This window comes from Octodon degus, unplaced genomic scaffold, assembly GCF_000260255.1.
Source record: "Octodon degus isolate 3935 unplaced genomic scaffold, OctDeg1.0 scaffold00131, whole genome shotgun sequence".
Classification (NCBI taxonomy): Eukaryota; Metazoa; Chordata; class Mammalia; order Rodentia; family Octodontidae; genus Octodon; species Octodon degus.
The window spans coordinates 4,986,080-5,001,858 of record NW_004524707.1 but is presented as its reverse complement, the minus strand read 5'-3'; the positions used below and the strand labels follow the sequence as shown (position 1 = coordinate 5,001,858).

The following is a 15,779-nucleotide window of genomic DNA, read 5'->3' as shown; positions in this document are numbered from 1 at the left end:
ATCAATCTTTCAACTAAGTAGAACTTTAAAAGTTTGAGAGACTAGATAGGTTTTTTTTTTTTTTTTTTTTTTTTTTTTTTTTTGTGGAGACAAGGTCTTGTTGTGTAATGTGAGCCAACCTTGAACTTACTATGTAGCTCTGGCTACATAGGAAATTAACAGTATAAAATCAAGGTGTCCGTGTGGCCCTGGCTGACCTTGAATTTGTAGCAATCCTCCTGCCTCAGCCTTCTGAGCTCTGGGATTACAGGATTACAGGTGTGCATCGCCATGCTGGGCTAATTCTGTTTGACTTTCATGAGAACTGAAGTACAGCTTCCCACAGTAGCTGTACCCTTGTACCTGCCCATCAGCGGTCCAGAGGCGTTCTGTCCATCCTTACCACACATGGCTCCTGTCTTCTGTTCTTGTTTACCCTCTCTCTTCCTTCCTTTCTTTCCCCTCTTCCTCCTTCCCTTCCTCTCTCCTTTTTCTTGTTTGATAATACCATCCTAAATGGGCATGAGCTGATATCTCATTGTGGTTTGATTGTATTTCCTTAGCCATCAGGTCTGTTGAACATCTTTTTACATGTTTATTAGATATTTATGTGTTGTCTTTGGGGAAATAGCTATCCACATCCCTTGTCCATTTTTGAATTGGGTTGCTTGCTGTTTTGTTGCTGCCCAGGGCAGCGTTTGCGACGGCATCAGTGCCCTATGAAGTAATCCCCACTGGCTTCCCGCACGCAGCAGTGCATTCTGGCAGGCTTCCTACTCCCACTGCTAGTTGATCACTTTCCAATAGTATTCCTTTTCCATATTTATCATTTAACTTCTCATTGTGTGGAAAAGATTTCTCTGCTATTTACTTATTATTTATATCATCATATACTTGTTTTCTTATTTTACATAATGGGTTATAATCTGTTACAGTCTTTGTTATTTCAATCCTCTAGTGGTCCCAGATTCAGCTAGTGGGATCCTTTTGAGGTTAGCTTTTGTATCCTGGTACTGTGGGCCTATCATCATCATCATCATCATCATCTTCATCATCATCATCATCGTCATCATCATCATCATCATCATCGTCATCACCATCATCATCATCGTCATCATCATCATCATCATCATCATCGTCATCACTTATTTTTGTCCTATTACCTAAGGTCAAACTCAGGGCCTCAAGAATGTCATATACACCACACTGCTGAGTTCTACCCCCAGCCCTATGGTAGAAGCAATTCTTTATTGACCAAACAAGATTTTTCAGACTCATTTTATGCTGCTCCTTCCATGGCCCTACAATCATATTTTTCAAGAAGCTTTGTTTTCTTTCAGTGGAGAATGATATTTAGAAAACAAGAGCTGGGCACTAGGCACAGTCCCAAGTCCTCTTAGCGGACCATGGAAGGGCACACATGCGCGTATATGCAGACACCTGTATCTTGATTTCCGTAGCTTCCCACGTTCATTAGACATTATTCCTACCTACCTCTCCCTCTGATTCCAACACACTGCCATAGGATTCACTCTCATTTTCTCCCTTTCACATTTCTAATACCACTAGAGAGAAGCCAGCTTTCCTTATTCTCAGTGTGTGTTACTTCATTGGCTAATGCCCCTGTGTGTGGCCATGCTTCATTTGCCTCTGCACATCTGTATGGATGCCCCCTGTATCCTGCCAGGACCATGACAGCCCACACCACACTGACCTGCCCCTTTGTGGTCACCTCTGTCTCCACGAACCCCTCCTTGCTTTGCTCCAGCTTGTCATTCACAGCAGGCTACCACTGCTGTTCCTTGCACAGAGGCCTCCTCATCTCACTCTGTCTTCAGTATTGCGGGGCAGCAGCCTACCACTGCTGCTCACAGACACACGCCTGCCCTCCCTGCTCAGCGGCCTCACCTGGCCATCCTGTGCAGCCTGTGTCCCCCTCCGTGAAGGTGCCATTCTGCTCACCCCCCGAGTGGCTTCTGACTTGAATTATTTAGAGTTGCTAATTGTTTTGCAGTTCCACACAATGAAGAATTGTCCAACCCCGTGGCCAATAGTATCTACATCGAGAAGCCCTGGCACAAAAGCCTAGGGACAGTCAGAGAGCGCAGAGGGAAATGTGGCTATGTGCCACCATCGCGGTGGAAGGAAAGAAACAACATCAGAAATCAAGTGCCAGCCAGCCATCTCACCACCTGTTCAGGCAAGAACAATGAGCTGATTGTTTGCCAAATTCCTTATTGCTGGGGAACCAGAGGTGAGCCAGCAGTGAGCCTGCCTTGAGGAATGCGCAGCTTTGGCATTGTGGGTGCAGTGCTGACTGTTATCAGCTCTGCGGGGCAAATAGTTGAAAGACACATTTGTTATTTTGTGTACCAAGAGATGGAAAGCCTGCCAAGAGTTTGATAACATGATTCTTATCTTTTGGAATTTTTATTTTATACTTGTTGAAAATTTCCTTTAAACGTCTATGGACATCTGTTTTTCAGAGTCATGCAGCATTTTTGGCATTTATAATAACACTTTTTTTCTTCTTTTTTCTATTTTTTTGTGGGAACCAGGAATCAAACTCAGGACCGTGCACTTGCCAGGTAGGCACTGTGCTGCTGAGCTACAGCTCTGGCCTGTAATAACACTCTGTAAGGTACTTTTCCTCTGTGCAATATCGCCCAACAGTGCACAGTGTTTCTTAAAAGAGTGTTTGCCAAGCCAGTGTGATGCCTATTTTGCAGCCCTTGCTGGTGGCACTTTCTTGATCTTCTAATAAGATCTTAAATATCAAATAAGATTAAGATAGCAATGACATATATTTAATATTTTAGTTGATGTAATTGATACTTTGGGTTTTTTGTTTGTTTGTTTATAACATCTACCCCAGAGAACTTGGAGTTTTTCTTTTGCCTTTAGTTGTGTTCTGGGTTCAAAATTGGCCATTTGTTTTCATGTTCTCAGTACCAAAGGACAACAGAGTTTCATTTGCTTGTGGGTATTTTCCTTTTTCTATTTGCATAAGCCCCTTGGTTTAGAATGAGACTTGGGTCATTCATGCATGCCAGATTTGTACCGGGCTGCTCTGGGTCTGTACATTTCTCTGTGCACCATCACTGTTTGTTGCAACAGAATCCTAGAGTCATTTTTAGACACGATACCTGGTGTCTAACCAACAGACCACAGAACTGCAGAGCAGCGGCAGTGTGAGCAGCTGTGGCTGCATGTGAGAGCAGGGACAGTGACAACTATACTACATTACTGCCGTACCGACACTGACACTAACTGTCTCATGCACTGTAGGTAAAGTGCACCTTGCTTTCAGTGTGGTTAAAATGTGAATAAATGTTCACTTTGCAGCCAGAAAAAATACATCACAACCACAAACTGCCTGTTGCTCTGCTTTTGTACTTGCCGAGCATGTTATAATGATAAACTTGGATTTTTGGTTTCCTGATACACTGCGCATTTGGATGGCCTTGAACTTAAAATCCTGGCTGACAGGCTGACAGAAGCAATATGTAGAAAATGCTGTGCAAGGGATTTGGATGTGTCTATCCTGTTTGTGGCCTGACACTATCCTTCCTGTGGCTGGAGCTGGTTATTCCTGACTAAACACTTGGACTTTAGGCATATTATGAGTGACATGGAGAGATTTACTTCCATCATTCATCTGGCTCAGTGAGATACCTCTTCTCAGGGGGGAATTTGGAGTTGGGAGATGGAGAGACCAAGGTTGTTGGCAGAAAGGTGAGAGTCAAATGTGTCCTGAGAGTTGTTAAGCTTTTTTTTATTTCCCTTACCTTATGTTTATAATTGTTTCTGACAAGGCTTGGCTTCTCTGCCTTCATTTTAGATGTTTTCTTTATGACCCTTGAATGCTAGGTCAGCTCCAAGGAGTGTCTGTCTAAAACCTAGTGATGCACGGGTTAGTGGCCCTCAGGTTACCTAAGCTCTGTCATTCTCCTTCAAGATGGAGGGCACTAAAATGAGGGCATTAAGGTCTGCCCACGGTTTGCTGGGCCATCCAGCTGCTGGCTTCTGCAGCAGCCCTTGCAGTCCTCCTGGAGCTGCATCCTGTGGTCTCCCTCAGGCTGCAGTCACCTTGAGTCCCACAGAGCCCCTGCAGAGGGACCCCCCACCCCAAGGAGGGGCAGTCGTCCCTCAGGCCTGAACTGTTACTCAAGCCATGAGGATCACCTTGAGCTGCCTCAAAGGACAAGTGTGGGAGTAAAGATCTACCCGATCACAAGTCTGATCAGGCTCACCCTCCCTGCCAACTACGCAAACCCCCAGACCTCTCTAGGGCCCCCTTTGCAGCGGATAAAAACTCACTTGTTCTGTCAGTTCCTCAAAGACAGATCTTTGTCCTTTCCAGTGTGGCTGTACCGCCCAAGTCCCTTTCCAGACCTTTACACTGTTCATCTCTATACTGATGTTAGGGACAGGTGGCTAGGCCTGGTCTACTGGGAACCCTGGGGCCAGGGCTTTTGCCTTGAAACTCTGATGACACACATTCATCTTGGAAGTGGTGCTTCTTACACACTTATTTCTGAAGTGATTGCGTTTAAGGGTAAAAACATACATTTTCTTAGAACAATCACTGATTTCGATGAGGGATAAGTTGCTTCTTTCTACTGTATTTGTAAGGGCTGTTCATGTCCTAGACTTTGGATGCCCACCACCTCCACATCCCAAGCCACATCGTGCGATGGGGAGCTGGCCTTCCAAATGGGAGCCCCAGCTGAGAACAGTGATGAGATTAACATCTGTGTGTGTATCCTTGTCTTCGTGCAAAAACAATTTATGGACATTCCAAATCCTGTTAGTTGATATGTGTAGTTGAGAAACCTGGTTCCCCACACCCCCTTGTAATTTTGAATTCTTGAAATAGATTTAGACCACACAGGCAGCCCTCAACTGACAAATAGATTAAGGTCCAGAAGTGACTTCATCTCTTGGTCTGAGTTTTTCCAGTAAAGCATTGTCTTATGAGACATTTGTCCCTGGCTAGTCTATCAGTGTATCTGAAATACTGTACACTTACATTTTAAAAGTAGAATAAAACAGTGCTACAAATGAGTAAACCAGAAAAGAAAGGCATTGAGGTAAAAAATTAATTGTAAATGTGGGTGTGTTGAAAGTTGGTCTTTTGAAAAGATTTATTTGAAGAAAAGTTCATGGGTAGCTAAGACTCTTTGGAGCTTCTGAAGAGAGGACCAAGCATTCCAAGATTACTGACAAGGTCCCTTGTTCTTTCAGTGTATTTTTATTTTGAACAGTTAAGAGACCCAGTGAGTTTCACTTCAAAATATGCCTTTCGTTTTTCTCAATGCAGAACTACTCTCCCTACACTTCCGCTTTGCCCAGCATGGTTAGTGTTTGGGTTTTACTGGTATTTGTGGCATTAGGGTCCCACATGAAACAAAAACAGAAATAGAAATAGGATTTTTAAAGGTAACAAACAAGTATAGTAAAGACGAAAAGGCAATACAGCAGTCCTTCACTTATTGTCGGGGTTTTGTTCCAGACACCCCTGTGATAAGTGAAAATCAGTGAAGTAGAGCCATTATATTTATTTTAGTATTTATATATGTTTTAAGGCTTTATAATCCTTTGTACACTCTTATAAACCTTCCCCACACTTTTAAAAACACTTCTAATGTTCTAATCCATTTTCTAAACTCATAAACCTACATAATTATAACAACATATGTATACTGTATGATACTGCAAAATCCTATAATATAGAGAAAAATCATGATAAATAATTTAGCTTAATATTTTTAAAAAACCCCTGACACAGTGAGTCCATGAAAGTTGAACCATGAAACAGCAAGGGACTACTGTACTTAATTGGCTCTGGTGAGTCCTGAAAAAAACCTCATATAAGATGGGGATTAAATAGGTTTTGAGAGTGGAAAAGAGGGATGGTGGAGGTCCACTGCAACTCCTCCTAGGGGCATAAAGGAGCAAGAGGCAGTGACACATGCTTGGGTCTGGCCCTCATGTGTGTGACTGGTAGGAGGCACCATGGTTATAAGATCCACAAAGTCAAGGGGTCCAAAAATGGAAATCGGCTTCATCTAGAATTAAACCTATGTGAACCCAGTTGACTAATGGAAATATCTTTTCCAGATGTTTTCAAACATTCTCTGCCCGATCTGTTGACTTATTTTTTTAAAAAGCAAATTCCAACATTAGTTTTTCTGTTTCAGATTGTTTAACAAATACCAATTGGGCATTTCCCCCCATTCTTTTCCCTGAACCTTCTACTTGATACAAGGAATATTTTTCTTGATGGATCTTGAACATGAGAAAGAGAGAGAGAGTGTGTGTGTATGTGTCTTTGTACACATGTGTGCATATGCATATTTGTGTGTGGTACACGTGGGGGTGGCCTGGGAGGCATTGATTCTTTTATGTTCCTTGGTGATGTGCAAGAGATTGTTAGCTGTTAAGCCACATCAATGCCTTTTATAGAAGTAGAAACCCTAGTTTTAGTTGGACACAGGTCTGCATTTTGAATAAAGAGCAGTTATAGCTAGTGGTGGCAGATGCAGCTTTCACACATCCTTCTTCTTTTTCTCTAGCTAGAAATGCAGGTGAAGACAATATTGGCATTTCTGGTGGTGGTAGTTCTGAGACAGAAGGGTTTTTATATACCATCATGTGGTAGAGCTACCCTATTAGCCCTGGGCTGCCTAGCCTAGGCTGTTTCATGGTAGGAAAAGACATTTGGATGTTAAAACATTGTGAACTTGGGTCTTTGTTATTGTAGTATCTCAGTTTATGTCTAAACTAGCGTGTGGTGGAAGAGAGATTTAGCAAAAAAAAAAAAAAAAAAAAAAAGTTGAATTATGGATGGATATGTCCTCCAAGGAGGTTAGCAGAAGCATCAATACTGTCTCTGTTAATATTAAAAAAGTAAATGAGTCTTCATAGAACATTGAAAGTGTAAGATTTTCATGTAATGTATACCATAAACAGTATTCCCTAGAATAAATGATTGAAACTCCATACTAATACTCTTGTGCCTGATCTTCCACCAATTTGATGTTTGGTACCTTGTGTTTGCAGACTTAGGAAGGATTAATGAACATGTTTACTGACTGAAAGAATGTATCATAGAGCAAAGATTATGCTTTAGTTGGGGAGAGGAGGCAATATATCTGTACTCTGCAAGATCACAGATAGGCTTCAAAGCAAGAAGTCTGAACTCTAGGCCACAGGAATGGTTAATCCAAGGGATAGAAGGTACATTTCTACCTCTCATTGTCTGTGGCAACTACCATGTGTCATCTGTAGGTGGAAGATACAATGGAAACAGAGGTTATCAGAGTTTCTCCAGGTCTCTGTGCTTCTATAGCAATTCTTATTTCTGCTGAGCACATTATAAAGTGAAATTCTTCAACCAAAGGTGAAACACATCATTTCTTAGAATGGACATATTATCTAATCAACTGAAGTCATTAAAGCCACCTCTGCTACAGCTGAAGTGACAGTTTTGGCTAATGCCCTGTGATGGACTGAGGGTGTGCCCTGCACCCTCTCACTCAGTATGCATTGGGAAGCACTCCTTTCCTTTCAGCTGAGCAAGCCTGGGGCTGAGGAGGGCAGGCAGTGGAAGCACAGGGATGCATATCAATCAGCGGGTTTGCGAGTGCTCGGATACACTGCCCCTTTATCCAGCTACTGTGCAGTCCTTGCCTGGGCCAGAGAATAGAACTCATATGACCTAGACTAGAAGGTGTCACTAGCATCAGAGGACCTGATGTCTGTGAGGTGCTTGACCATTTACCGAGTCTCCAGTGTATTTGTTTTTACGTTGCCAGGAGCTACATTTAGATGGCTGATTTTGGTCCCTGTGTTTGGACCTTCCAGACATACCCTTCCAACAGACTAATCAGCAAGGTCATGTAGAACTGCTCTTCTGGGTCCGTGATGAGACGGGCCTAGGAAGTCCAGACATTCTCTGACTTCTGATGACTGCCACCACCTGAAGTAAAAGCTTGGGCTTCCATTGGTCCATTTCTCTGTACGTGTTTCCTCCCTCTCTACTCCTTCCTCCTTGGTTGTTTAAACTGGAGTTTTTATGTAACTAGTTAAGATTTTGGAGACTACTCCGTGTATTGATAGATCTGTTAATATTTTTGTTTTTTGTACTTGTTGGTTCTCTTGTTCATTTCATTTTGCCCTAGGGGGGCCGGGGAGATGGCTCAGTGGAATAAGCACTTCCCTGGCAAGTGCAAGGGCCCGAGTTCAATCCCTGGTTCCGAAAAAAAAAAAAAAAAAAATCCTTTCCTTCATTTTGCCCTAGCTAAACACTTACTGCATATTGTATTTAAAGTCTTAATTCTGCTTTTGCATCAGTTTATGTCTCCAGCCCATGGTTCTCGGTCATGGAGGAGGCAAGGTCTTTTGCATCCTTGGTGACTAGATCTCACCATAGGAGACTAGGATAGATTATATCTTCAGCAGTCTCCTGATGTCCTTTGATCTTCCCTTTGTAGGTCACAAACCAATAAATTTCCCATGAGAAAAACTGTGAACCACTCTGTTACTAACAGGGATTTTCTTTTAGCTCATCTACTATACCTAATACTTTTTATGGCCCAGTAGTTCTTAGCAGTGTATTTTCCTCAACATGCCTGGTCCTTATTTACATGCCTAGGTCCCTTCCTGTGTCTGCCTGTCCATGTGTATCTGCTAACCAGCTTCTCCTTAATCATCCCATGAGCAAGTCAACTTCAAGTTCACGCAGTTACTTCTATGCATAGAAACTTACTTAAAAAAATGCATGTTCGTAACAGAGCCTTGCATAATCTCTTGCTCGTTTCCCACACTGGTCCCTGTCCCACTCACCTGCCACTGAGGAGACAACAGCAATGCTTCCTTTGCTCTGCTTCAGCATGGGCAAGGCGGTTATACTCAGGACCACAAAACTGTAGAAGTTGATCTCCATGCTTCTGCGTACAATGTTGATGTCATCATGAAAAAACCCCAGAGGGACATACAAGACGTGGTTGAGGATGAGCATGTCTAGTCCTCCTGTAGGAGATGGCTGCGTTGAGAGAAACTATCTGGGGTTTTCTACTTCCCCATCCTTCCTCTCCCCAAAGCTCTGTGGTGACCTGCAGGGTAAATTTCAGAGCAAGACAGAGGAGAAAGAGCCTCACCCATAAGCTTTCCTGCTTCCACCACAAATTCTTCTGCAAAGGTCATGTCTTCCATGTTGCCGGCAATGTGGTGTGCTGAGGCTGCTCCAAGGTCTAAGCAGCGAGTTACCACCTATGGAGTTACAACACAGTGGTGTCAGTCTTGCTGTGAACTTTTAGGTGCAGACTTTGAAGTAATTAAGGATTTATGAGAGGTTGCTTAAGGCTGTGTTTAGATGAGAAATGATGTATGTGCGTGTGTTCACTGATCTCTCATAATCATTGTCCTGTGAAACATTCTGAAATATGGTAGAGCTTAAATGGATAAGTCATCCCTGTGCTAGGGTTTAAATCTATGTTTTAGGCTCATAGTGTTTGGGAATAGGTGTTTCTGAATGCACTGTGGCTATGGACACTGGCTTCCACATGGGCAGCTCTAGGTTTGTGAATGTTAATGCTCACTAGACTGATGAATCCAGGAGGGGACATGTTCTTGAAAGTCTGCATGGGCATGAGGATATGCATTCACTAGTAGGGCCTTGACTTTAAGTATCAATACCTGGCTAAATGCTCATAGTTCTATGGGTCAGTATGTATGAATACATATGAATGTGGCCATATACAACTCAAGAACTTTGTGGCTGTGTGGGTGTGTACCTGTGTGCATAGGAATGTATATTTAAATGCATATTTCTATATTCCTATGGATGTCTGGGTATTTGAACCTGCATATGAGAAAGCGAGATTTAAAGAGAGAGGGAGGGAGGGAGGGAGGGAGAGAGAGAGAGAGAGAGAGAGAGAGAGAGAGAGAGATGTGCTAGCCTTTATGTCTATATGTGAGTATATCTAAGAGCACACAGGTGTGTGCGGGGATGTGGCTCTGTGGGCAAAGAGCCCTCACCTTCTGTAGGGCTTCTTCTGACCTTGCTGTTAGCACCACATGGGCTCCCATCTTCGCCAGATGATAAGCCATTTCTCTTCCAATCCCTTTGCTGGCCCCTGTGACAATCACTTTCTTTCCTTGGAGCATCTCTGGGGAACCCCAAAAAGAAGTGAGGGCCACACTCAACTCGGCAGCACTATTCTTTCTCTCTCCCATGATATGAGGAGTCTCATTTCAGTTCCCAATTTTAAAGGTCATGAACTCAGATCAGTTTGTCTCAACTGTGAATGTCACTCAAGGAACCACTCAAGTCATTCATAAATATGCTCTACAAGGTTTGGCTTGTTTGCTGAAAACCAAGGCTGGATGTTGTCATTTCAAAATCCTCCCTTTGAAAGAGTGTAAGAACAGGGCCAGAAAGGATATGGTTCAGTTAAAATGCTGGTGCTCCAAACATTTCAGGACTCATCAAATTTTGATCAGTTGAAAGAAAAATTAAAAAGTAATCAAAAGACATGTGTTCATAGAGATTCTGGGGGTGTTCCCTCACATCTCCTTAGTCATCAACTCCAGGATACTGTTTTGTCTCCCAATTATCAATCTTTCTATTGCGACCCATTTTCTGGCTGCCTTGGGAATTTGGGGAAATACCTTTATTTCTGTAGAAGATTTGAATTACTTTTCATAAGAATGCCAAGGAAAGCATGGCCTATTTGGCAAGCTGTTGGTTGCAGGATCCCCTCCCTCCCCATATCCCTCCAGCCCACAGCCTGTGGTTGGAGAACACGGGGATGTCGTTCCACTTTCAGGTTCCATCTTTTTCAGCAACTTTAGGAATCAGGAACACATCTTGATTCTTAGGAAGACTCTAGATCCCCTGTGTTTTCTAACCTATTTTACCAAAATGAGACACATTGGTACTTACCTGGTCTGAACTCGTCATGTGAAGAATAGTAGTAGTAGGCCAAGAAGACCATCAGAATGGGGAGGAGGAATTTTTTCAGAAAAGCCATCAGAAAGGGACCTGGCCCGAGGAGCCCTGTAGGACACACAGAGAGAACCTACAGAGCTTTCTACAACCTCTTAGGCGGGCAGCAGCCTCAGAATTGTGACATCAGGGACGGGGAGGCTGGAGTAGTCTCAGGCAGCGCTAGCCAATTTCCCTGTCAGAGCAGCGATTGGCTTTGGGTGGGATCCCATTTGTCCCTGGCAGCCTGCGTGGTGGATTTCATAATGGACAATGTTTACTCCATCTCATTGAGCAAGAGGAGACTTCCAGATGGCCAAGCTCATGACTGTACAGGACTCCTGAGCATCCCTAGCCCATCTTCCTCTTAACACCATCTATGCCAGGGATCCATGGTCTTTCAGTGGTGGTTTGTCAAATGTAAAGAGGAGAGAGACAGTGTATGTGGCTTCTGGGAAACATGAATAATAGCAACAAGAGCCAAACTCATTCTCGCCCTCAGCCCTACCCCCTCAGTCGGAAGCAATTAAAAATAACAGTACAAGGCAATAAAATAAGCTTGAGAAAAAATGTGCACATTTGGAGGGAATAATAAATAAATAAAAGCAAACAAACTGTATAAGCCCCACATTGAAGCTCAATGAAACAATATTACAACATCAAAGAGAAGCTGCAATCCAGGCAGAACCCAGATGGCGGGAAACCCAAGACCAATTCAAGACACCAGGCAAGTGCAACAGAATTTACACTTATTACTTTAACAGTGAATAAAGACAACCTAAGGGTGCCAAAACAAAAAAGGCAGTAAGCTGTTAAACCAGGTCATGTAAATGCTATAACAGAATGGGAAACATAGACCAGATGTACGGAAGAGGAGACCCGACACCGGAGGAAAATAACCCAGTACTCTTTAAGCCAAATTAGCATGCATTGACCACATCCAAACTGAAGACAGACTGAGTACCAATCTAAGGACCAGGAGGAAATCCATAGTGATTAAGAATTTATTATCAGGGAACTATAGGAATAACCACTACTTGTGTCTGTAGCAAGACTTCCTTAAGGAATAATCCTAAGAGAAAGAAATTAGGATGTGTCATCATTAAATTTTACAACTTATAACCAACCAGCCAAATCATGAACTTTATCCCATCACAAATCTTGAATTTTCCAAGTATTTAGTACATGGAGGTAAAATTTACACATGGAAAGAAGACTGATCGTCAGTTATTGGGAGGTAAGATGAGGACTGGGCTGTGTAGTACTGCAATTTATATAAACTTAAGATAAATTGAGTTAAGACCCTAAATATAGTCTCTGGAAGCATTCAGTGACTTTTCACTTCAGAGTAAGAGAAAATAATTTAAGGCCCAGAGGAGATGAAACAATTTGTTAACAAAAGTCCACAGCTGTGAAGTGCAATTCCAGAAAACAAGGACAATTTGAGAACAGTGGAAAGCTAGATAGAGCTCAAGATTCATGGAGGACGAAAATAGAATAAGGATAAAATTCACATGAAAATTAGATTACATAATTTACTGTTTACATTAATTACATACTGTTTGTACTGCAGGAAAAATTTGCATGCTTTTTAATAAAGGAATTTGTACAAACAGGACATGTTACACACCAGGCTCCATCTTTTATTCACTCAAGGATTATTTTCTAAACTGTATGTTATTAATAATTAAATTTCAGGAAAACAATGAAAGAGTGGCTTCTGAGTATATTGCAGAGATGAGAGAAAGGTGGACAGAATAGGGAAGTCTGTTATTTGATCTCCCAAAGAAGAAAGAACTGTAAAGGCCACAAGAACACATAAGTTTAAAGAAAGCAAAGCTGATAATGAGTAAGGTAAAGTGCAGTATTCGAGAACACAAAGCAAAATGATTGCTGATTGTTGGATGACTTAAATGAAGTCCAACACAGTGTAACCTCAAAGGACATTGTGTTGTTAAATTTGACAGCACAAACAAATGAATTCAATAGCAGCTGTCATGCAATGAAAGCAGGAAAAGCATTCAGTAAAATAACTTACATGGAATTATATAAGAAATTGTATAAAATGCATTGATGACAAATACATACACTATATATTTATAAACACTTTATAAATAAATATATGCACTGTAATTTTGGTGATAAATGAAGTCAGAGCTTCTCAAATATTTTGGTCTCAAGATTCCTTTATAACTTTTTTTTCTTCTGTATTTAGGACAGGGTCTACAGGATCTCACTATGTAGGTTGGACTTGTAGTGATTCTATTTTCAGCCTCCCAAGCACTGGGATTACAGGCGCGCACCACCACACCCATTCTCAATTGCCTTCTCAGCACATCCCCGGGACAGGGCCAGCACAGCACACTGGGATCGAACCCTGGCTGCTGCACTCTGCCTAAGAAGGCACTTTAGTCCGTTGAGCTATCAGGCCAGCCCTAGGATCCCTTCATGCCTTTAAAAATGATCATGGACCTCAGAGGACTTGCATCCAACTTTTTCCTGTGGATATTGGTATTGATATATTAGAAATTAAGACTGAAGATTTTTTAAAACCCAAGAATACATAGTACACCTTCCACTAACAGTCAGGGCAATGACATTATACACATCCTATAGCTTCTGGAAAAGTCAAATAATGTTTTAGTATGATTGACAATAGTTCTAGCCTTTTAAACTCCTAAGAGGACCTAGGGGACCCTTAGCGGGGAACAACATTTTGACTGTTACATAATAAACACCAAACGCACTGCGTGTCTGCTTTTGTGTGTTGGTTCTCGCATTGGCTTGTCTGCTCCTGGAAGACATGGCTTATGTCTGTTTCATCTTTGCCTCTCCTCATTCCCCCTAGTCTTGTTCCAAAATAGGCGTTCAACAAGCTTTTGCTGTTTTGGTTCAGTTTCTGAGAGGCTGCAGCAGTAACAAAACTGCCGTCTTTCTGGAGCCAGGTTTAATCCAGGGAAATCACTGCAATTCAGTATCCTGATCAGAACAAATGGAGCCCACTCCCAAGTCCTTGCTCTGGGATTCTCATCAAATTAAAACAAAACAAAACAAAAAACAGGGAAATCTGACTGCTTCACCTAGCACCTGTTTGTGTACATTTCCCCACGTCCAGCCAAGTTTCTTTTTCTGCCCTAAGAGGAAGCTGACCGCTGGCCCCACTTCCGGTGACCCCCACCTCCCGCCACCACACACTGACCACCAGCAATCTAGAACAGCTTCCAGAGGGCATCTCCAACATAGCCCTGCGATTTGTCAATAGCAGCACGAAGCGGGCTCCTCCTGCGGGGCTCAGCCGAGACGCTCGTTTGATGCGTTGGTCAGGGCCACCTGGGCACGTGGACGCACCAACAAACAGGAGAAGAGTGCAGTGGTTAGAGAGAGGGGCCTGTGAGGCGGGGGTCAGGTCTGGAGGATGGAGAGGAGATAGCGAAGTGGGAGGAGCAGCCAGGGAATCTCCCTGCATCGGGCAGGAAGGATTGCTTGTCATCTCCAAGGCAGCAGCTGTCGCACTTTTCATGAATTTTTAGTGGCGTTGTTAAGAAAATGCCTCCTTGTTCTTAGAAACTAGTCCTGCTGGGGGCACAGTGGGTAAATTCAGAGTAAAAGGTGGGTCTTCAGAAGTTTTGAAGTTCTGTTATAACCTGACCAAAGTGCCGCCATCCTGTTCTGTAGGCGCCATCTTAGTAAACCATGTCAGCTACTGTAAAATGTGACTTTTTGTTTCTTAAGCCCACTCCCTTCAGGGCGTGTTATACCCTGACGTTAGTAACTCCATCTTGGCTCTCTGATTCGCCTTTGCCCTAGTTGATTACAATGACTCCATCTTGGTTCTCTGCTTCACCCTTGCTCTGGTTCCGAGAATGTCTTAAGGCAAAACAGGTGTTCCTGGCAACCGGTCAGCCACATTGTCCTTATAAGGTCAACATGACCGCATACCTAGATTACACACCCTGTTCTGTACTCCACCCAGTCCAAAGGGGCAACTTCTCTGTGTCCAGCTTCCTCCAGGTGGGCTACAACCAATCCTGTAAAAGGTCATGTGCCCCCTTGACCACATTAACATCTGCTATTGGCTTCTGTGATCGGCTTGCTTGGATGGGCGGTTTTGCGGTTTTTGGGTTTAAATTACTATGCCTCCCCTTAGCCGGGGCTCCTCTCTGTCTCTCGGACTCTGAGGGTGCTGCTGGGTACCAGCTAAAATAAAGCGCTACCATCTTTTTGGACGTTTTGCCTCATTGTCTCCTTCTTGGGTTGCAACACCTTCCCTTGGGAGAAGGGCACCAATGTGTTCAAACTGGAGAGGGCCTGGCTTTGTACCAGAGTACGGAATTGTCTTTCTCTCTCCTCTCACCCCAGTTTTCCTCAGGTTTGATTTTAGGAACTCACGAATCTACCACAGCTGCCAAAGTCTGTTCCCTGTGACAGGAAGAACATTACCATTTTATATAACTTTACCCAATAGCAGACTTTTCCTCCCTTTCTTTGTTCAGTACTGGAGGATCCATCCTCGAACCTCCTGCACATTGAATGAAGGCTGTGCCACTGAGCTTCCCTCCCTTGTATATTTCATGAGGGAAGAAGTTCTACTTGTCAATACTTCTGCATAACCTCACACTCCCTTGGACAGATTCCCTCATATTTTCCACTTAATGGCATCTCAGATCTGAGAATGTGAAGCAACTGCTCCACCTGGCATGCCCAATTCCTGCAGCAGGAGCCCCGCCTGGTACAGCACATATCTGGAATCAATTTGCTTGTGAGATCTGGGCTGCCAGGGAAACAAGGGACCCTCCTGTGTGAACAA

The 15,779-nt window shown here is 43.1% G+C and overlaps 1 protein-coding gene across 1 annotated transcript in view; it reads right to left on the bottom strand.

Moving 5' to 3' along the window:
* Hsd11b1 (hydroxysteroid 11-beta dehydrogenase 1) overlaps nucleotides 1-11,122 on the bottom strand; it is a 29,269-nt gene extending 18,147 nt beyond the window's left edge. Inside the window, exons 1-4 of the mRNA XM_004641203.2 lie at nucleotides 10,931-11,122; nucleotides 10,024-10,154; nucleotides 9,144-9,255; nucleotides 8,830-9,015 (exon numbers count right to left, since the gene is read on the bottom strand). Of these exons, the coding sequence (XP_004641260.1) occupies nucleotides 8,830-9,015; nucleotides 9,144-9,255; nucleotides 10,024-10,154; nucleotides 10,931-11,018 (517 nt within the window). The 5' untranslated portion in view covers nucleotides 11,019-11,122. The remainder of the gene's footprint in view (nucleotides 1-8,829; nucleotides 9,016-9,143; nucleotides 9,256-10,023; nucleotides 10,155-10,930) is intronic.
* Between the last annotated feature and the right edge of the window lie 4,657 nt (nucleotides 11,123-15,779).